At 41.4% G+C, this 22,547-nt stretch overlaps 3 protein-coding genes across 3 annotated transcripts in view; 1 reads left to right on the forward strand and 2 right to left on the reverse strand.

Annotated features, from left to right (window-relative positions):
• The first annotated feature begins 2,345 nt into the window (after window positions 1-2,345).
• On the forward strand, window positions 2,346-7,018 carry opn7a (opsin 7, group member a). The gene is made up of 5 exons (XM_068570025.1): window positions 2,346-2,433; window positions 4,012-4,174; window positions 4,518-4,645; window positions 5,139-5,473; window positions 6,380-7,018. Exons 1-5 carry the CDS (start codon window positions 2,346-2,348, stop codon window positions 7,016-7,018), a joined length of 1,353 nt encoding a protein of 450 aa, XP_068426126.1.
• A 2,815-nt stretch (window positions 7,019-9,833) lies between these two features.
• On the reverse strand, window positions 9,834-15,233 carry ripk1l (receptor (TNFRSF)-interacting serine-threonine kinase 1, like). Its single transcript, XM_068570012.1, has 11 exons — window positions 15,154-15,233; window positions 14,858-15,020; window positions 13,868-14,024; window positions 13,630-13,767; window positions 13,316-13,547; window positions 12,978-13,127; window positions 12,571-12,647; window positions 12,376-12,445; window positions 11,615-12,211; window positions 11,325-11,474; window positions 9,834-11,073 (listed from the first exon to the last, which is right to left on the reverse strand). Exons 2-11 carry the CDS (start codon window positions 15,016-15,018, stop codon window positions 10,784-10,786), a joined length of 2,022 nt encoding a protein of 673 aa, XP_068426113.1. The 5' UTR covers window positions 15,019-15,020; window positions 15,154-15,233; the 3' UTR covers window positions 9,834-10,783.
• Window positions 15,234-17,595: 2,362 nt separating this feature from the next.
• Window positions 17,596-22,547, reverse strand: part of LOC137781963 (Golgi reassembly-stacking protein 2-like) — a 4,991-nt gene continuing 39 nt past the window's right edge. Inside the window, exons 1-10 of the mRNA XM_068570998.1 lie at window positions 22,430-22,547; window positions 21,587-21,667; window positions 21,278-21,481; window positions 21,104-21,190; window positions 20,856-20,986; window positions 19,495-19,627; window positions 19,119-19,239; window positions 18,834-18,941; window positions 18,132-18,254; window positions 17,596-17,921 (exon numbers count right to left, since the gene is read on the reverse strand). The exon at window positions 22,430-22,547 is cut by the window's right edge and continues 39 nt beyond it. Coding sequence (XP_068427099.1) covers window positions 17,656-17,921; window positions 18,132-18,254; window positions 18,834-18,941; window positions 19,119-19,239; window positions 19,495-19,627; window positions 20,856-20,986; window positions 21,104-21,190; window positions 21,278-21,481; window positions 21,587-21,667; window positions 22,430-22,492 — 1,317 coding nt within the window. The 5' untranslated portion in view covers window positions 22,493-22,547 and the 3' untranslated portion in view covers window positions 17,596-17,655. The remainder of the gene's footprint in view (window positions 17,922-18,131; window positions 18,255-18,833; window positions 18,942-19,118; window positions 19,240-19,494; window positions 19,628-20,855; window positions 20,987-21,103; window positions 21,191-21,277; window positions 21,482-21,586; window positions 21,668-22,429) is intronic.

Raw genomic sequence — 22,547 nt, forward strand, 5'->3', positions numbered from 1 at the left:
AATGAAGTTAATCAATGACTTATTGTTCTAACCTCTCAAGTGAAATTTGACAATGGTACAAATGTCTCAATCACCCTAAAACTGTGGTACGTTGTTTTTTCTTTCGGAATATAAAAGGAGCCAACATACTGTACCAATAAGTCCTGCTATGTTTTAGAGCATTATTAATATTCTTGGCAATCCAGTCGTGACAACAGGCAGTTTTTCCTCTCCAGGCAAAGGTTGTGTTAAATGCCTGTTATGTATTCCCACCTGACCACTTTGATGTTCACGCAGTGTTTTATCTTATCGTGAACATTCATTTCTCCACCCCCTCTGTGACCATCACAAATCATGATTTGACAACATTAAACCTTGAACGCAGCTTTCATCTCAAGATTTTGCTCAATCTGTTTCATTATCTGTGTGTGTTGGTTTTCTGTTCGTGTGTGAAAGATATTGGGGTGTGTGAGAGACACAATATGTCTGTGTGTGTGTGTTTGTGTGTGTGTGTGTGTGTACAAATTCACCTGTAAGAAAGGAGAGCACATGGCATGCTACATTTTCAACTCTTTTGAAGATAATTAATCCCTGCTTTCAAAGCGTGACAAACCGAATTGTTTCCCTGTTGGGATTTTCTAAGACCAATTCAAAATAGTTTTTTCTCTGACTCACTATGATTTCATTCCTTTCGTTATTTTTTCTTCTTTTTTTTGTGGATGATGTGCAATATCAAGTTGTAATTAAAAGCTACACACCGATGCTGACACAACGGGTGAATCATATCCAAAAGGGAGGTTTGCAGAGATGAAATTGACACTTAAAGCACCACAGTTTTATTTCAATTCCAGCAAAGAGTCAAAACAAAGTCTCCAAAGATTGCATGTTACAGTTCTTTGTGCTGAATTATTAAGTGCTGAAAATGACAGCAACAACAAAACAACGTATCCATGGAGTCCTGGGGTTTGAATATTTCTGTTATGTGTTATGTAGTGCACAAATATATGGACAATCACACATTACATTGGGAAGGTTGATTTTATTTATTTGTATATTATTGAGAAAAACGGTCTTGACTGTCATATGCCATTGTACATTATAAATGATTCATAGCCATACAAGACATATACAGTATAGTTCCAGATGTATAATTCAAATGAAACGGAAAGAGTCACAGGGAGTGTGTTATGTTGGGTGTGAGTGCTGGAGAGCAGCTTGGATCTGGAGCTCCCGCTCATGAGCGTGAAGCTTCTTCTCCTCCATGGACGAGCTCCTGAGCGTCCGCTGCACTCCGACAGCTGCTGAGAGGAGAGAGAACACCTCGGGGACTTCGTACTGCGCAACCAGCCACGGGGGGGGAAGATAAAAAGTGATTTTTAACTCAGTGGGAACTAAATTGGAACAAACGCAGCATTAGAGGGCGAGGATTTAGATTATTCATCCCTGATTTGCAGAGGTAAGGCTATTTTTTTGTCATATTTAAACCTAAAAGACTCTTAACTGATGACTATACTTTTCTGTACAGCTCCATTCATCACCTACACGACTGAAAATGGAGTGGCTTTTTACTTTTTTCAAGCACTTTGTTCAACGAATCCCAGCAGGCTTCATCTATGACAAGCAGCCTGTAGCTCACTAAAGAGGGATTAGCAGATAAAGTAGAGGCTACAGAGCAGTCTTTGGGCCACTTACCCTACCACTGTTTCACTTCGCTGTTTCCCTTTATGCTTAATACATTATTACAGAGTGTGTCTGCCAAGGCAATGCCCGGTTGTCATTGTCAGCAGTTGCTGATGGCTATTCCAGAAGAAACAGCAACAGGTGAACAGAGGGTCGGAAAGTAGAGGAGAGACAGCATTCATGCACACAGAGATGCATCGATATGAAGCACTTCCCTGCTGGTTTAAGTCAGTTTGAATGAATGGTGCACATGTTTCACTGCTGCAGCGGCTGAATTTGAAATACTGCTGGAATTCAGGTTACTGAAAATCCAATAATGGGACTGACACATATATAACACATTTAGGATGTGTTTGATGTGCACTTGCCTGTTACATATTATTAAATCACTTGTTCATTGACCCTTACGCCGTCCATTGATCTGTAAGTCAGTCGCCATGGAAACACTTGATGTGATCACACGTGTATCTTAAAGGCACATCAATGCATTGGTCCTCTTTCGTTAACTAAAGGCAACCGTATTCAGTCAAGGGTATCTTAGAAGTTAATACAGTCAAACCAAATTTATACCCTATTTTGTACCCACATTGGTACAAACCCTATTTCTAACAACTTTAAGCCTACAAATTAGAAGCTAATCTATTAACAACAACAACATTGCTCCCGAAAACCTCTCCAGCTTTCAGATGGGGCGGTCAGATGAAGACGTTGCCTTCCACTCCAGCATACCTGTGCCACTGGACATAACCGTGGCTGTGGTCTACTCTGTCTTTGGTGAGTAAAGTGTCATGGAAATGTGATGTATTGTTGGTTGAATTCCCTCTTTCTCGTTCGTGAGGGGGCTTACCAACCTCTATATGCAAAGTATCTTCTCTCCTGCAGCTGTCAAATACAAAAGGGATACCATTCCTCTACCTGCCTCTGTATGATGTCACTCTTTAGTGAATCCTTTAGTGATATTGTGTAACGCTGCCTCTTTATGCAAGAATACATTATTTCATCGACAAGTGCTTCTTCCATATTCATCATATCAGCTATAAGATTTTAAGGGTAAGATTTACCCTCACAAAAGTCCACATTAACTCAAAGCCATATTCATTTGTTTAATGATATAATTGACAACACAGAGTTAATAACACTGATAACGCTGTCGATGAGTTTTCTACTTGTTCTGCTCAAGCTGAAATGAGGAACAGCATGAAGCGAGCCTGCACGCAGGGAAACCTATAAAGCATGTTTATTTTTTGTATCTTTGACTGCGGTTGTTAGGAAAAATTTACTCCACACCTGGTGGTAAAATCATTAATCAGGACATTTATTCGTTGCAAGGAAGGAGCAGAGTCAGAAGTACAAGGTGATAGATAAATTGCAAATCCAAGAATGCTCAAAGAATGAGCGAAGCACTACCTTCTTAAATAGCTTATGGTTATCAATACGCCGAGGCCACCATGACTTCTTCATGGCTTCATCCCACCATCACATCTTTAGATTGGCCTCGGCATGGTATGAAAACAATGGAATTGCACGTTCTTTCAGACAGAGACACACCAGTCTCACTGCTATCAGGAGACATGCCAAGCTTGTGTGTAAGATTAAACAGTAAGATGAGAAGTCTGAATATAACAGTGAAACAGTAACTGATTAAGCCTGAATACCTTGTTCTTCCAACAGTGTTACAAAGTGATACACATTCTACTTCTACCTATATGTAATACCTGCATGTTTTATTCTTCATTAATCTGCCTCTGATAATGAATTCTGTGGCTGGGCCATGTCCAAAAAAAAAAAACCCACAGGTCAGCTTTCATCTCAGTGTTTGATCTTGGCAGCATTGGAGTACCCTCACATGTAATTATGATCATATAGGCTGCTGCACACTGTTAGAGTAAGCCAAAAATGACTTTTAAATATTAGACTCATTTTGTGAAAGGCACTGTTTACTGTGAATACACATTTAAGGATGGTCATTTTACAATGAATACATTCTGTTTTGTGTTGATCATTAAAAAAAATGTAATTGGGAAGCTGTCACTAATGCAGCAACCAGCATTGCTGGTTGCTGAATGCCAACCACTGTTCCACCTGAACACTACCACTATTTAGGATGCCCAGAAAAACCACACATCTCTTCAGTCATTGTTTAAAAAAAAAAAATACTGCCAAATATGTTGTAAAGGCAAGGAAATTAATCTCGTCTATGCTGTGATATTTCTTCATAGGGACTTTGTATATACTCTATTATTTATAGGTAAAATACCCCAAATGCTTTTGGGTGAAAAACATTTCTTTGGCATTAGCGCGTCAATGTCGTGGCACACAATCAGCCCTCTCAACATTTGATCTGTTCTGCAGGAGTATGTTCACTGTTGGGCAACAGCATCCTGCTCTACGTCTCCTACAAGAAAAAGCACCGCCTGAAACCCGCCGAGTACTTCATTATCAACCTGGCTGTTAGTGACTTGGGCCTGACTATGTCCCTCTACCCCATGGCGATAACTTCAAGCTTCTATCACAGGTATTACAAAAGGCACCGGCCGTAGCATAAACAAGGATCAAAGCGAAGGAACAAAGACAACGCTCTCATTCTCACCACCGGAGAATAGGAAGCGTTCATGGGAAACACATGCGCAATAGGAAAGACTGTTTATACTGTCGGTTATGCTTTCAAATCAGACACCCTTACATAGTTCATGGTTCATTTAACTTTGTAGTTGGTGAGCAATATGATGGCCTGTGAGGCCACAGATATAGTGTCATGTGCATGCTTTCTTTCCCTCTTTTCCCTCTCACCCTTTCCTCCATTGATCTTTCTTTTCTGTCTTTGTTTCGTTCTGTGTCTCACATAACCTCCATCGCAGGTGGCTGTATGGGAAAACCGTATGCTCCCTGTACGCTTTTTGCGGCATATTGTTTGGCATCTGCAGTCTAACCACTCTAACCCTGCTAAGCATGGTGTGCTTTGTGAAAGTATGTTACCCGCTCTATGGTGAGTCTTCAAATGAGATATTTTTGTCCAATGAAACAGCAAAGGATTAACCATTACAGCCCTAAGTGGCTGATTGTTGATTTATCTGTCGAAAGAAACACAATTATAACCCCCACGTGTAAATAAAACGTAATGGGAGTCATCTTTAAGCCATTTAATCAATCATTGTAAATTGTCTTTTTTTAAATGTGGGCCGACAAAACGTTATTTAATCATTAATCCAGATAACCCTATGCTCTTATAGCTCTCAAGCCAAATTAATACAACTGTCAAGCTGCCTGTCACCAAGAAAAAAAGGGATTCTAGCTGCAGAAACAAAACTGGGACCAAAAATTCACCAGGTTTGCTTTCCTCTGGCTGGAACTTGCTCAGGCCACAATTGAAATCTCTGGTGCCAATTTTTGTGACATAATGTTCTCAGGCAAATCCAAAAACTGTTTTGCCAGAATCTTTCAACGACATGAATAATAAAAAATACATTTTGTTTTCATAGGGAACAGGTTTAACTCTGTTCACGGCCGTCTGCTCGTTGCCTGTGCTTGGCTCTACGCCCTGTTGTTCGCCTGCTCCCCGCTCGCCCACTGGGGGGAATACGGACCGGAGCCCTATGGCACCGCCTGTTGCATTGACTGGCGCCTATCCAATCAGCACTCTACGGCCCGCTCCTATACCGTGGCACTGTTCGTCTTGTGCTACATCCTTCCATGCTGTGTTATTGTTGCCTCTTACACAAGCATTCTGGTCACAGTGCATGCGTCCCGCAAGAATATTGAGCGTCACGTGTCGAGGCAGACGCACATGAGCAGCATCCAGACAATTATTGTGAAGGTAAGAGGAAAGTCTGATTGACACACGTTATTACGTCAATCATGTCAAAGATATCACTTGCACCATAGACTATTAAGTGCTTTTGCACTTTCTGTAAAACGGAAAGGGGTAGAAAACTCCTCCTGAGAGACAAGAGCCCTCTGAAGAGTTCTCTATAACATGAGGAAATTGGCCGTGACCTGAATAGATCCTCCGGTGATGGAGCTTCTCATTAGCAGGAATTGGCTTTGGTTGTACTGTGATGGATGAGAAGCAACTGATGCTTTTGCTGATGAATGATCATTATCATTATCATCATCATCATTGCCCTATAATAATAGCTGATTCTCAGGAGAAAAAAAGGTTCACAAAAAGGCCTTTCTACCCATAGCGTCTGAATAATGTGGGTCAATAAGGTTTGCAGGTTGTAAAGCTAAAGGTTGACATTCAGTCAGATATACCAGCAAGTCTTTGTTTAGATTTCCTCTTGTGCTTTTAAAAGATAAGTATGGTGAAATTCTATATTTTTCAACCACAAATTAATCCACAACTGAAAGTAGTCCTCAACAAATGCACTATTTAATCTTGTTTGGCTAGCTCAAGGTTTGCTAAAAACTACAGTGTCAAGATGCTGGAATCTGTTTTGAACATGATAATATGTATTTATGATCCATTTTTGAAGATCTACATCTAGAAACTCATGGGTATTGAAATATTATTGTAGAAAAGTATTGAGAACCACACTAAACCACTAGTGGTTTTGGTCTTTTTATGGGAATCTTTTTGACAAAAAAATGAAGAAACAATAACACCAGGCTTATGCTCTCGATACAATGTTTTAGGAAAACAGTTTTTTCCAAAGTGTGTTGTTTATTTTTTAAACAATATCAATTTCACTTTTCCCTCCTGTGATCTTTTCCCTGCAAGCTAAGTGTCGCTGTCTGCATCAGCTTCTTTGCGGCATGGAGTCCATATGCAGTGGTGTCGATGTGGGCTGCCTTTGGACACATTGAGAACATCCCTCCGCTGGCCTTTGCCTTGCCGGCCATGTTTGCCAAGTCCTCTACCATCTACAACCCAATCATCTACCTAATACTGAGGCCCAATGTCCGCAGGGTGATGTGCAGGGACATGGGTACTCTATGCAACGCCTGTCTGAAGGACTGCCTGTGCTACCCGTGTCCCACAAAGTGCTGCTTCAAGCCAGAGATCAGGGTCGGAATTCCCACAATCCACCGACAGGTCAACCAATTCCCTTCATCCAACTCCTCTACTCAACCTCCTATGGCAGCATTAAAGGATCACAGCTGTGAGGAGTGTAATGGTGCTTTCGACCGCTTCAGGCGCTACCCGCAAACCTGCAACATCACTGACTTTGATGCCAATGAGGACTCATCTAAGGATCAAGACACTCCAGTTTCCCAAACACGTAAGCAGAAGACTCAAAGGGTGTGCCCCAGGAAGTTCCTGCTGGCCACCATGTGTGCAAAAAGGACTTCAGAAATAGACAACTTCCAAATTAATTTAGAGATGGTTCCGGGGCATGCAAAAGTGGCTTGGCCTTAATATGTTCCTTAGTTCACAATGTTTCTAGATTATCTTTGGACATATTTTGCAGGTTGTGTTCTTTCAGGTGTGGCATTTCTTAATTCATATTTTCAGGAAATCGTGTTCAGCAATGCACCGTGAGTGTTTTGGCAGAAGCAATGTTACTTAATTATGTTCTGTACTTTTATTTGACTAATATGACAGAATAGCTTTGAAGTTGAATGCAGACCGCTGTAATTGAAGGGATAAACACATTTATAATGTTGCCTTAGTATTATCTGCACTTAATGCTTCTCTGAAATGATATTGTTAGCTTGGCAATGGGCAGTGTGTTGCTGTTTGAGTCAAACTAGCTTCTAAATCACTGTGTCAGGGCGACGTGGCTTAAAATTGAGATGTTTGGGAGTTTTAAGCCAATCTTTCAACTCTAGTTCAAATGTAGATACCAACTGAAGCTATTCAATCCCGTGGGCTGGATTTTAGCTCTTCATTTTCTGTTCAAAACCATATTCTACTGCCTAAAACATTAGTTGAAGCACTGACAGCAGCATCTGTCTGAAATGACTTTATGTGTGTATTACCTCAACACATCTGGATTTAAGGAAGCGCTTATATTTGACCTTGAGTTTAGCTAAACTTGGTCAAGTGGGATGGCGAGCAACTTGCAAAATGTGCAATATCTTGGATGCATCGTGTTTAAACTATGCACGTCACTTTAAAGCCCCTGAAAACTTGCAATCTAACAATCCTTAAACATTCATGATTAACCACGCGGCAATCAGAAGTTCCTTAGGTATTAGTCATTATGAGGAAAACATAGTTAACCTGCTTCATCAGGACTGTATGTGAATGTGGTTTGATGAGATTTGATTGGCTAATGAAACAATCCACCAACTGTTGTCAGATTCCCATTCAAATGTCACTGATTGGTGCAACTACACAAAACCTTTTTCCTAATTAGCCCCAACCTTTCCAAAATGAGTTAGAGGAACACTGAGAACAACATAAACACAGACAACTGTCATGTGAAATAACCAAAACTGGCTACTTTGACAGGAAATGATGTATTTATGTGGATCCCATCACTCATGATAAGAAACTGATTGAGAAAACAAGCTTTCGGGTTGTTTTTTTTGAAGGAATACTTAAAAAAATACAACATTGGAAACAAGACATGTTTCTTAAGATCAAAAGACAAAAAAATAAATTGCCAAAAATATGTTTAGCATTTCTGAATCTGAGTGAAGGGATGACGTTTTGTGCCAGATCAACTTGGAAGTTAGCGTTACCCTTTTCCCCTAGATTTTCCACAGTGATGCCCTTCACTGATGAACATCTCTTTTAAGAAGCAGTATACCAGAATGCCTCCATGAGCACCGTCTCATGAAGCTGTAAACACGTCCTTCTCTATGCCAGCCCGAGTATTGTTTACACTCGACAAGTTCAGGTACATAGTTTATGGATCTTGATCAATTAACTGTGGACACACTGCAGAGAACACAACGCTGCTGCATAATATTATCAGTATTACTGCACTGCACGATATCTACCTGTGTGAGATTAACTTCATGTCATACTTTCATCTGTGCTATTGTAGTGGAAGGTCTCGGACGTATGAAACATCCGATCCACTCCAAATACGCAGCTGTAGATAAATTCATTAGAGGAGGAAGTTCATGTTGTCTGTAATTGTGTGTAAATCCATTGTGTGATGTAAACATGGCTGTTGGGATTCAGGCAATCCCTCGGGACCAATTCTTTGACGGCTCTAACAATCATTTTAGTGTCTCAGCCACTTGCAGAGTTATTAACCCTCATGAACTGCCATCAACTGCTATCTATTCTAATTTGAATATAGTCGTTTTACCAATTTTTTAAATTACTTGTCATTTTGTAGGTCCCATGTGGCGCGCATGCTGCTTCCGGACTAGTTAATTAGATTTTATCTATCTATCAACATGATACAATTTTATCAGAATTCCGGAATCTGAAAGAAGATGGATGTAATTAATGTTAAGAAACTAGAAAGCCTGTTCACATTTATATCCCCTTCTTGTGTTTACGTCTTTAAAATGTATTTATCAGGTTGACGGACATGGTTTTTTTCTTTTCAATAATGCATCATGGCGAGGGAGGATTGATTTTCTTGTGTCTAGTCTCCACTAAACACAAGAAAATCAATGTGTTATTCAATCAATGTGTCATTGATTATTGAACTCACCGGGTAAAAAAGAACATCAGAGGCGTTGCACAATCATCACATCTGAAATCCATTAAACAGGAGTTCAAACAGTCTTTTCGATGACAGCAGTAAAAGGGAAAAGATTTGTGGGAGTTAAAGCGAATAATCTAGACCAACACAACACACAGCTCAGGAAAAAAGATCCCCATTCTACAAAATACTGTCATATATATATATATATATATATATATATAAATAAAATATCGGATTTCACAAGAGTCTGTTAGGAGTTTAACGTTATCGTCAGGTTTATATTGGGTCAAAGTATGCACATTATTTCTGGAACTATCTCAATTCCATACTGTATTCTACTGAGCAAAGTTCGACACTTTTTTTTGGTTCGCTATGTTTTGGCACTTTTCGACTTCATTCTCAGCACTGGCTTTGATTTAGGGTGCAGTCTGGAATTGGGATACAGCTGCAGTCTGGATGTAGTCAAAGTGACAGTCGTGTAGATGTTGTCATTATCGTTTGATATCCATCAACTGGTCGGTAATAACTAATCCGATCTAAAGAAAATACTCAACTAGAAACAATACCGTGTAGTGAAATCTATGAAATACACTTGCTTTGGAATTTTAGAAACATATGTACACAGTTTATTCAGAATATCAAAATGTCTTTAAAACAGATGCAGATGGTTTGGGGAGGGCTACCATGTAGGGAGACCTACATTACAAGTGTAGGACCCAACACACAAAGACACCTTACAATGAATGATTTGTAATGAAACAGAACAAGACATGAAGACATCTCAGACACCATCTAAAATTTGGATGGTGAGAGAGAAAGGAACCTGAAATCCAAAATGTGTGGTATTGTAAGAAGTGCAGCACAGCAGCTAAACAGTTTATTGACAATTTGACATCATGACAGTAAATCCCCTCACACTGGAAACTCATGCAAGTCGCTCATTAGTAATTCACACACCTTCGCTGTAATTTGGGGAGATGGGAGCACGTAATCAAAAACAGGTCTCAGATTATATAAAACAGACTTCAATTTACTCATGAATGTATCATCTACTGACCCCTACTGGAGGCATGATGTAAACAATAACATACATGTATTATTGGAATAAATGACTCCTTGTGTTTTCATATTTGTACCTGTTCAGAGTCCATTCTTTATTCAGTAACCGAACACGATCACAGAGGCTTCTCCACGGGGAACAATTTCTAAAGAAAATACTTGCCAGTGTTTCTCTTGAAAGTATGACTTATATATTATTTCTTGCATTGACTACAACATTTCATCTGCCACATGAATAAAAAAGAAAGGCCAGGCTATGATTACTTAATAGTTCATAACAAAACAAACAAGAGTTTTAAAGTCCCACAATAGGAAAAACCTGAACCTGAACCTGTGATCATTTTGGCAAAATGAGTCCCAGAAAGTAAAAAAAAAACAGTTGACAGCGAACTCTGTGGAAATTATAATGAGTATCAAAGATATTTTAATATGTTGCAAACCGTTCCAGAAAATGTAGCCATCATCGGTAGAAAGTCTTCAGAGGGAAAGAGGTTGAATGTTCAATCGACCTAGGAGGAAGAACCGCAGGAGTCCAAGATCTTCTGGATGACATCTACCTTTATGTTGCCCTCCAGAGCGCGACAAAGCTTCCCAACTGTGCAGCCGATGCTTCCCTCCGTCATTTTCCAACGATCCAACATCTGGTGCACCATCTCTGGCAGGCCGTAGCGGTCACAGTCGTGCTCGATGGTCTCTATTTCCACACGGGTCAGACCCAGTCGCCGCGCACACCGCTTCCACGTGGCCCCGATGTTGTCCCTCAGCAGATCCAGGTGCTCCTCGGTCACAGCATGGTCCTCTGGATGACAATTAAAAGTTACATCGATTAGGGAAAACACCAGCTTGAATGAGAAAATTGTTTCAAGTTTAACTCTCATTGGACCGTTGGTTCATATTTTATCACATTTATGTCAAAAACAATAATCCAAAACATTAATTGATGATGAAAATAATTGGTAGTTGTTAGATGTTGTTAATTGTTAGCTACTAACAAGCCGTCGCGTTTGCAAATGGTGCGACAACAAAAAGAAAAACGTTGCCATGGCTCACCATATATCAGAATGCCTTCTTTGATGGGCGAGATAGCGGAGGCGCTACACAGCGAAGACACTAAACTACTGTTGGACTCGTAACCTCGGATAGTCATAGTGTTGTTGCTCCCAATCTGGATCCCGCTGGCATTCTTTATGAAATAAGGCGCTGGAACAAGCACAAATCAAGAACACATGGACTCAGTCTCTCCCATTCACATCAGTCAAAATGTGAAAACACATCTGGCATCTCGAGCTACAATTTACTGAAGAAACACTTCAACAAAAAGGCTTCCTGTTTGTTTGTACCTGGATCTTGTGGTTGTGTGCAAGGGGCCAGGAGACGCCCAGGAGCAGACGTATCAGACACTGGGTAGACTGGCCAGGATTGCTGGCGGTCATAGTTGGAAAGTGTATGTTGCTGGTTAAACAGTGATAGAGAAGGATTGCTGGCCGACATTGGAAAGTGAGATGGAGTCGGTGTCGCGGGGTTCATGGACTCATAGGGACTCGCGGTGGTGTGGAAACAATCCTTTTTCTGACTGGTGGGCTGCACCGGCTCGGCTTTCGTCCAGGAATGGACCGAGGATGCGAAGGAGGATCTGTCCGGTTCCGGTTGTCTGATCGCGTGATCTGAAGGGCTGACGTGGTTTTGCAGGAAAGGATTTGAGTTGCTGTGATGGAGGCAGTGGGCAGCGTCCTGCTGGTTCTCACAGTTATAGCTACCGTATTTGTGGTACTGAAGCTCCCGACCTAGTTTCTCCTCCAGAGCCGAAGGGGCCGCCTTTGCATCCGTCTGAATGGACCCCGCGGGGGGCTGGTATTGGATGTCATGCATGTCCTCAATACTGGCTTCAACTGGCTCAGGTACGCTTCTGTCTGAACTCACCAAAGGAGCCGGACAATCTGTGAGGTAAGGAGAGAAGTTGAAGCAAAGAAGCTACTCACTCCTTTCCAAAAGTATTCTGTTGCTTTTGGGCATTTAGAACATTGTATGTAAGACATAATCAGAGTGGACATTAGAGTGAGCAGAGAATATTCAGGCCAGCCAGATTACCAACAGCGCTCACCTGCCGATAAATAATCCATTGATAAAGATTTCATCTTCTCCACAAGTTCCTCTGGGCCTTCATATAATTTCTGCATGAAAAAGACGAGCATTATTATAATATGAACATGTTTTGGCTTTATTTTAACTTCAAATCTACCACTTTGTGTTAACCACATCTAATCCTACTTGAAAACATTTTCTTTTTCATACACACCCTCAAATCAACTAAATCTTCCTCTGTGTGTTGTTCAAGCTTTTCTGTGTAGAAAGGAAGGAAGAAGTTGTAGCCCTCTGCAAGAAAAGGGAGTGAAGGGATGAGAAGAAGAGCCATATGGTCAATTGAAGGGGTCAAATCAAATAACTAATTAAATCAACAGCAGCAGAATTATAACAAATCTACAACAATATCATAATACTCATCTTAACATGTACATATGAGCTGCTGATTAGCACACACGTTAGATAAAATATTACAACAAACTCAAGTCTTAATTTCTTTGAATTCAACGATGAAAGATTTCTTTTAAGTGTGTGATCACATTGGTAATTTGTGTGATCATATTCCAGTGATCCACATAAGAACGTATCCTTTAATGTACATAACACAAACATAAAATGCACCTTTAAACGTTGGCCGTTGCAGCGAGCTGTGGTCCCAGCACCTCTTCATGAGCTGAATCATCTCGACAGGCGTGTCAGCTGGAATAAGGTTCTCCGCAGGTCGGTCCCCGTTTCGGACACACTGGCTGATTTGTTCTTCACTCCTCGCGTCTGGACAAACAAAAGCACACTTTGGTTGTCTGCTTTAGATTCACCTAATGTACTTTGAAAGAATGAATATTGTCTGTTCAATAAACCACATGGTTGTTATGTCCAAACAGTGCCTCAACGTTGAATTTTCCATGGGTAAAATGTGTCTTATCATCAGGGCTTGAGTGTGTTTCGACATCCCAACTCACTTGCGTACGGCTCTTGCCCTGTGAGGATGACCCAAACCACGATTGCAAAGCTGTAGACGTCAGACTTCTCAGTGGATGGTGTGTGTACACTCTCCAGGTGCTCAGGGGCCATGTAGCTCAGCGTGCCGGCACCTCTCACCTCTGCTGACCGCCCCATGCGACTCCTCCTGTGAGACTCTTCCCTCGTGAGCTTGCTCCAAGTCATGCAAGTGGCCAGGCCGAGGTCTGCGATCTGGAACAACACGGAGGAGGCGCAATACTTCAGCTTGCTGTCAGAATCATACACGTGTCACAAGCCTTCGTGTGCGACATACCTTGATGTGAAAATCCTTGTCCACTAAAATGTTCTTGGGCTTGATGTCCTTGTGTATGACCCGTCTCTCCGTGAGGTACACCATCCCTTCCAAAATCTCTAAGATGATTCTGCCCTTGATGGATACCGGCACAGTGACCTGTAAAGGATTTAGTGTATCAATACATCCATTCGTATGAATATAACGTGATTATTTACGTTGCAGTTTGAAGTTACAGACTAATTTGAAACCTGCTGACCGTATCTAGCATGACCGCCAGGTTGCCTCTGGGGATGAGCTCCATAACTAGCGAGCAGTCTCTATCTTCCATGATCACACCCAGCAACTTTACCACCCGCTCATGGTTCAGGCTCGCCATGATGGTCCCCTCATCAAGCAGTGACCTTTGACTCTTTCTGGAAAGGGAGAGTAAAAAAAAAAGAAAAAAGAATTGAGAACCGGATATCTGCCAGTCAAGTGGCATGACTTGCATCACGTGAAGTCTTACAGTGGGAAGACAAGGGGATGCACCGATTAAAAAGCAGATCAGATGTCAGGCATGATGTGACTGATCATGAAATAATGTCTTTGACAACAGCATGATAGAGTTCAGTATTTCTGCAGACAAGGGGTAGCACAATTTGTTGGTGTTACAGAAAGCAATGCACAAAGGTTATCCTACATTTAAAAAAAGTATGTATCCAAGTTACACACAGTGACATACATATGTTGTATTGAGGAGGTGAGGGGGCGGGGGCACTTGCTATTTGGGACACTAGAGATACCCTGACATTAAGTAATTTGGATTGGCAGAGTTTCATCCCTTGAGAAGAGAAAATCAAAATCTGAATTCACTTTTCAGAGATCGCAAGTGCACGTTCACGACCAGAGGCGTTGTTATAGCATATTATCTGAAGAAGGACAAACGGTTGTTTGACATAAACCCGCAATGTCGGTGAACTCACGTCACTCTGAGCTGAAAAGGAAGTTCTTAAATCTGAAAGAACAGGAAACCAAAACACACCTACAAAGTAGTTTCGCACATTCCTGCACAATGTCTCACAACTACATCCTGTCAAATAAATACTAACACATACAGATAAACTCAGCGAGTCTTATATATAAGACTATATACGTCTTATAAATAAGACTCGCTCCTGAAGGGGCACATGATTCAAGTTACCAGTCCGGCGCGGGGGAATACCCGGCAGGCTGCACACAGACACACATACACACACAGATAACTTACACGTTGCTAATCGGTCCTGTATACATAGTCTTCAACACCACCTGTCCGAGGGTGACATGGTAGCACAGGTACACTTCTCCAAAGCCCCCGTAGTCCAGGGCCTCTTTTTTAATGAGATCTGACGAGCTCATATGAAGCGAAGACTGTGGCGCGGTGGCCATCTCTGGTTAGAAAGTCACAATAAAGCAGCTGATCAACACACACACAGCACACACACAAAACACTTCAGCAAAACGCATAACAAAATAGCTTTTTTTAAAAACAACAGCAAATGCAGATATGCGGACGAGACTGACTTGGAGGTGAGTGTTTCGTGCCGTGCGGGGCTTCGAGTGTGTCGAGTAATCCAGGAAGTTTTGGAGAAGTGAGCGAAGAGACGAATGACGCCCGAAACCGAAACACGGTTTTAGAAAGTGTTGATTCCCTTGCAACGCAAACGACTTTGCTGCAGTCTTTTGGGTTATTATACATATGCACTTATGCACTCCTCCTGTCATTTTCATATTATTATTAACGAAAGGATTAACACACATTTAATGCATTCATCACAAAACAAAACAAAACAAAACAATTACATTAAATTAAATAAACACGATACTGATCTAAATGGATTACTTTTTTAAAAATTTGTTTTATCCCCATTGTGAATTAAATATTATATAGCGCTCCAGGAATGAGTCTAAAATAAACCCGGATGTAAGTGAACATTTGGGCACTTCCGGTTCCCTCGTCTCGAAGTCAACTGGTTTTTGGTGAAATTCCTGAAATAGTCAATGGCAGTTAAGACTGTTATTCTACACCATTAAATACAACCGTACATACTCCTGTTGTGAAGTTTGGCAATTATAATGAGTCTTATAAAGAAGGGTAACAAGTTGCTAAATGAGACTACAAAACGTCATTACTGTGCAGCCTCGTCGTGTGTGACCACTTGGGCTCGTGCGACCGTGGTGTAGTTTGTTTGTAGCCTCACTAGCTTTTTACTTCTACAGACTGCATTCACAATTAATACAAAAAGTAGAGTTCACATGTAAAGGTTGTCTTGCTAAACTAAACGTGCAAGTATCAGAAACATTTACTTGGCGCAAAGCAAATTTGTAAAAAATAAATAAATTTAAAATTTGGTTTATAAAGGTGGCTTTTTGTGGAGAAACACCCTGGATGTTCTGGTGTTTGGCCTAAAAACACATTAATTATATTACAGAAAATAAGCTTCCGAAGTGTTTTACTATGGAGTCAGTCTTACCTGATATATAAACAATGGATTGGGAGTTGGAATGGTGCAACAACTATATGTTTCCTATAGCCCATATCATGTAAAATCTAACTAATTATACAGAATGAATACTTTGGAAATGAGAACAACTTAATAAAAAACAATCCTAAAAAGTTATAAGTATCTATTATGGCAGATCTAGAGTTAAATACATTTTGTAATTTGAAAGGGTTTAAGTTGAATGTTTTTCATATATCTCCAAAAGATATAAAAGCAATATAAACAGTTTAATTATGAATTAAAATGATTATTATATTAACATGAAATGCATTTTACTCCTCACTTTACAAATTTTGCTTCGTCGCTTACCTTTATTACTTTTGTTAAAAAGCGATGGGGGGACTGACAATGTAGAAGCAACAAACTTGATAAAAAGACAGAGGCTTAATGTAAAATTAATTTGGCTTTATTGCTTGCACTGTAGATGTTTTCAGAAAGTTATTTTACAGTGACCCACTTGTGGTTGTACTGCGTCACTGCAACTCTGCCGACCGCTTCGCTTCAGCCATGCCCAGGGGAGACGTGCTATGTAAATATTAATACCCCTGCACCCATGTTTCACCCAACAGCACATATACTCTACTCAGTAGCTGCTGTAACTGTAACCGCTTTGTCCCCTCTGGCAAGGCCTTCAGGCTGCTACCATCCCTGTGTGGTGGAGACGGATACTGTAGCGTGCTGTATACATGGAGACATACAAAAAGGGACAGACTAATAATTTCAAAACACAAAAGGTGGTGCAAAATTATGCAGATTCATTCATGGGGTGTAGACAGTCATAAAGCACTTTTAACAAAAAAATGTATACATGTCAATCAAATGTATCTATTGGTCAGGGGTAACAACTAATAATAAAAGGTTACATTAGATACAAATGTGTATCAAGATGAATTTATATTTTACATTAACGTTTATCTAGGTTACGATGCTTCTTTTCTCCTGTAGGCCCACTTCTGATATCGTCCAGACTTTGAGCTCCATTAGTTGTTATTTAGGGATTCATGATCTGGATAGTGATTTAACATCCCACCCCATCTACATAAACTGTCGTGTGTGTCTCTCATATATATATATATATATATATATATATATATATATATATATATATATATATATATATATATATATATATATATATATATATATATATATATATATATATATATATATATATATATATATATGGGAAAATCCTTGTAACTGCAAAAGTGTGAAGCAAACTACCAACCGAAGGGCTTGGACTAGCTCCATGACAATCTGGTAACAAAGACAAGTTGGTCAGACCAGTCTACAGCCGTCCTCCATTCTTCATATCCATTCATCCTTCATCGCTCCAAACAAGCTTCCCCACCCATACCTGGAACCTGCCAACCTGTGTCTGAACTGATGCAGCTGTCTGCCTGTCCCTCTTGGCCAAATAAATAGAAAAACACAGAGAAAGACAGACGGAAGGAGCAAGGGAGAGAGAGAGTAACCAGGTATGTATTTTGGTTTGATGGCAAGTGGAACCTTCTTGGACATATTACGACATTAATGTTGTTTCCGTTGGGGCTGGTGAGTCCGTGGAGGCCACTTCTGTCGGGACTGTGGGTTCAACGGCGGGCTCGGTTGCAGGCGCTGCTGTGACCGTGACCGAGGCTGTGGTGGCTGAGAGGGGCAGGAGGGGCGGGAGGGGACCCACTCCCTGATGGAGGAGAGGCGGCAGCTGGGAGGGCAGCATGGTGGGTAGAGGAAGCAAGGGAGCCAGACCTGGGAAGTTGAGGGGTGGGAGAGCAGCTAGAGAGGGTACTGAAGAAAAAGGATGAAAAACAAGAGTGATGTGTCGTTTTCTGCTGAAATGTAGTTTTAATGTGAACCAAACTACCACGCTAGGCATTCACACTTTTAGCAATTGTTGAACATTTAGAGATAAATGCTGATTTGAACTTAACATTTAAAAAGCTTCACAAATATCCAGAGAAAATCTTTCACAGTAATTGATGCCTTTGCTTTGTTTACCTGTTGTTCCTCCTGATGTTAAGGTGCTGCCTGCTAGTGACATGGCGCTGAGGTCTGCGAGTGGCAGGTTGAGGTTGGGCAAGTTGGGGAGCGGAGGTAAGCCACCTGGGAGGGACATCAGACCTACACACACGGACAAATTGCCATGATGGTTACATTACACTAGTTCTGATTTACTACAGGGAAGTATATTTGGAAATGAACATTGGGCAAAATCCTGCAAAAATAAGAACTTTGTACATTTGAGAAGAGTGGATATCATTTAAAAGGAGCAGCGCACAAGACTCAGATGCCCTTTTGTGTGAACCAACAAGATCCAACAAAGAAGAAGTAGGAATTTAGACAACTGACAGTTTGTGGCAAACTAATAACCAGTAAATCACTGGCTATTTTTGCAGAACTGTAGCCACTTGAACCTCTTGAAATAACCATATTTACTGTTTACTGATAGTCAGAGGTTGGCTTTAAAAAAACAAGTAGTTGTGTACTGTGCACAAAGTAAGACTTAATGTTACCGAATGCAGTTCAGGCAGACCTTTCTCTTTTATTCTGAAAGGGTGTTTGCATTTATCAACCTGTGGAGGCAGAGCTGTCATGCCTTTGCCACCCACTGGCTTTCCCCCAAAGCTTGGTGTTAAAAGCTCACAGACTGAGCAGACTGATGTCATGTGCTTTAAATGACTAGGTTGACAAACCCCTCACCTGGTATCGTGGTTGCAGGGTTGAAACCGGTGGTGGCAGGATTCAGTGGAGTGAGTGGGCCGAGGGAGTGGCTGGTCGAGGAGGGGAGCAGAGGGACAGTAGGCAAACCTGGAGGAGAGGGCGACACAAATAACCCTTTAGGAAAAAATATATATGGAGTAAATACACAATGATTGTGAGAGTGTGACACAAGAGTTTTTTTCCCTCCCAATTCACAAATCATATAACCCACTCAACGTGTTAGAGTTTTGGACGTGTGTGAAAGAAGAAAAAAAACTGAAATACCTGTCTGCAGCTCCCTGGGCATTGTGGGCGGGGCTGTGCTGATTGACAGACTCGACAGTGAATCTTCAAGGCCAGTGGGGACGGCGGTTGCAGTCGGTGGGCTCACTGCTGAAAGTTGGACCTAAGGAGGTGAAGAGAAAAGATAGGAGGTGGTAGAGAAAGAGATACTGCTGTCAAACAGATACGATCACATTCATCCAAACGGGCAATTAACTTTTGCTGCATACATAATGAGGCAACTTGCATTCATAGACTGTTAACGTGCACAAACACAACATTACACATTCTTTCTAGTCTTACGACCACTAAATGGCAACAGTCTCCCCTCGTAAATAAAGTTCAACCTGGAATTTGTGTGTGTAAAGTGTGTGCCAACCTCAGTGAATCCATCCTTCAGCGGACTGACGGGCTCACTGGGAGAGTTTCCAGGGAAGCTGATCTTCTTCCCTTCCTCAAAAGGTCTAGTAGGAATCCTGTGGAGGTATCCATAGCCGATCCCACATCCAAGACTGGAAAAGGGAGAAAGGTAGTTCAGAATTCAAATTGACAAACAGAGATTTTCATTCACACATTTGAGATTGGCCTGGTTTCCTCCCATTAAATAACTCTCAGGAGCTACAGCCAATGTAGCTCCTAAGCAAGATGTTTAAGGAAAACCTGGGAGTCAGTGTTTCCTGCTAGTCACTTGATTTTATAAAAAAAAGGATGAATTATATTTTGTTTTATAACCGTATTTAATCTCTTTTTTAATAAAAAGACAAATTGATATTTATTTTAAATATGTCTTTTAAATTGCTGGAAATCTTTTTAAATTGTAAATTAAAAGATTTCATAGGGTCGTTCATATCCAAGTTGAAGTAAGTCTGTGGTGAACATATTGATGGCCATGGGTGTGTTGGGAAATCAAAACTTTGTGGCTGGCATTTAAAAAGGGAGATGCCCCTCGTGTTTCTGTGCTGGATGTAGAAAAATAACGACATCAATGGAGAATAGTGCAAAATAATTTTAAAAAAAGGTCACAAAAATGGCAACAAGCAGAGACTAAACGGACACTGCTGTTTAGGTGGTTGCGAGTCAACTTACAGGCATATTAACTCTTACTTTTAAACCTGTAATAATAACCTGTATAAACACCTGGGGGGGAGCAGAAAAAAGTCGTGAACACATTAATATACATTTCTTTCCTCATAAAACATGCACAGCCAATTTTGGGGTATTTTGAATCACTGCCTTTGCTGTGTTATCTTCGTATGTTAAGGCCATATTGATCAGTGTGAAACTATTGGTAGGAATGTGTGTCATGCCAACTTGATTGTGTACTTGATAAAACAAACCCGGGTCCATTCATAAAAAAAACATCTCCTTCATGTTATTAAAAGGTAAAATGTTCACCTTTAAGTTGACTTGGCGAACTGGTAAGCAAAAAGCTGCTTATTACCCATGCAGCAGTAATAGAGCAACATTATTATTTGTGTCCATAAGATAAGTCACATAATCACTCTCCTTTTAGTTTCACCAACAACCAATAATAATTATTTTCACATCGTCGTTTAATTTGGTCATTATTGGAAATGTTCATTGTCGTCGCTTTAAATCAGCTTGTTTAGTCAATCAACATGGAAAAACAATAAGGTAACTGCTCCTCACAACCGCTGCCATGGCTTCGTTGCCAGTGTCCACTAGATAGCTACGTAACACACTCCGGAGTATTTACAAAGAAACAAAAGTCTGCATTACCTGCCCTCTCCTCCCCAGGCCCCATTGGGTGTGATGATCACTTCTCTGCAGTTATCGGTGTCCGTGTTGTACACATAGAGCTTGAGTCCTTTCCCCTCGTGGCTTTCTATCAGAGAGAACAGGTCCTCTGACTGCAGATAAAGTCACAGAGAGGTGGGTAAAATTAGAAGACACACAATCTCTATCATTATCAGGTGGTGGATGTGCATGAGTGGAAGTTGCAATGACTTTAAGTGATGGTAAACTACCTCATTCATAACAGTGTCAGCTCCAATGATGTAGTCTGTATGCGGCCGCAGGCCAGCAAGGGATGCTGGGGAATTGGGCTCTACTTCCTGTGAAAGACAGTAAGAGAGTAAGTGTACAAACAACCATTGCGCCACATCAAACAAATCAATACAATACAGATGGTGGTTGCTTACCAGCACATGCCAAACATTCTCATTGGCTCCCTCGAAGCTGCAGAAACGGATGGAGACACCAAGCAAGCCCTGTCCCCCCCACAGGTTGCTGGGGGTGACTGTAGACTCACGCAGCTCCAGGGTCTTTGAAGAGTATACCAGCATCTTAACTGGTTTTTCAACACTGGCTTTCAACAAGTCTTTTAAGGTGTCATTGTCCTTGTTCTGTGGAAAAGGGGAGGAAGAAGAGCGGCGTGGGACACCATAAATCATGCAGTCCCTTATGACTTGTACTTGATCCCGCTAGAGACAGATACTGGCTTCCCTTACCAGCCTGGTGTTGTTGATGGAGACAATAAAATCAAAGAACGGCTCCAGTCCTGCTCGGTGTCCTGGCGAGTTCTCCTGAACCTGCATAAAAATAAGAGAACAGCTGAGCTGCTGCTGCTGCTGCTGCTGCTGGACTTTATGCATTTACTTGAATTTCTTGGAAAGAGCACCCGAGATATTCTGTACATACATAGCAATACAATTGGACCCAGTGTGACCAACATACAAGAGAGCCGAGTTTTCAGGGGCTTCCAAATAAGAAACATTTAGGGAAAACAAACGTGTCAGGGGATTGTATGTGATGTAGTTCCGAATGATTCACGCAGACATCATCTAATAACCGGTTATACTTGTGTTGCTAGTGCAGGACGGGACCTACACGATCAATGGACGGGACGGATGGTCTACAACTGGAGCCTGACCTGAGCATCTTGCTACTAATGTTGTCGCTTCGCGTGACTGCGTTAAGTGACGTAGTAATCTTGCTACCAGAGCTGTCTTAGTCCACGTTGTTGCTCTGGGACACCAACAAAACCAGACTGGCAGCTGTCATTCAGTGGAGCTCCGTCGCTAGCTTGAAGTAGCTCCAACAGCGCTGGTTGGCGTCCATTCAGCATATGGCCGACATAAACAGACCATGTAGCGAGAAAACGCATGTGCTTCTGACACAACTCAACACACAAGAACATTTTTTGACACTGTGTTGGTGTGTTTCCTCCCTCAGTTGGAGGCCCCAGCGATCATCCCCGGCCTTCCGTCAACACACCTCCAGGGGAATTCTACGCCTCTGAGCCGACGCAGAGCTAGCAGCTAGCAGCGGGCTGCAGATGCTCTAAAACTCACCCGGAGGACGTGGTATCCCTCGGAGCCTCCCCCCGGTATCTCCACACTCTGTGCACCTCCCATGGTTTCGCACTTTTAAGGCTTTTGGGGTTTTAACGGCAGCTCGTTACCCAGCAGA

Source organism: Clinocottus analis, unplaced genomic scaffold, assembly GCF_023055335.1.
Source record: "Clinocottus analis isolate CAN_PGR_092001 unplaced genomic scaffold, fCliAna1.0.p SCAF_11, whole genome shotgun sequence".
Taxonomy (NCBI): domain Eukaryota; kingdom Metazoa; phylum Chordata; class Actinopteri; order Perciformes; family Cottidae; genus Clinocottus; species Clinocottus analis.

Excerpts from the sequence above, each read along its gene's own strand:
- opn7a (XM_068570025.1), top strand. The coding sequence starts at position 2,346 with ATGGGGCGGTCAGATGAAGACGTTGCCTTCCACTCCAGCATACCTGTG. Across the intron at positions 2,434-4,011 it reads TGTGGTCTACTCTGTCTTTG|GAGTATGTTCACTGTTGGGC; the intron begins GTGAGTAAAGTG and ends TCTGTTCTGCAG. Across the intron at positions 4,175-4,517 it reads ACTTCAAGCTTCTATCACAG|GTGGCTGTATGGGAAAACCG; the intron begins GTATTACAAAAG and ends CCTCCATCGCAG.
- ripk1l (XM_068570012.1), bottom strand. The coding sequence starts at position 15,018 with ATGGCCACCGCGCCACAGTCTTCGCTTCATATGAGCTCGTCAGATCTC. Across the intron at positions 13,548-13,629 it reads ACAAGGATTTTCACATCAAG|ATCGCAGACCTCGGCCTGGC; the intron begins GTATGTCGCACA and ends GTGTTGTTCCAG. Across the intron at positions 13,128-13,315 it reads AGGGCAAGAGCCGTACGCAA|ACGCGAGGAGTGAAGAACAA; the intron begins GTGAGTTGGGAT and ends TTGTTTGTCCAG.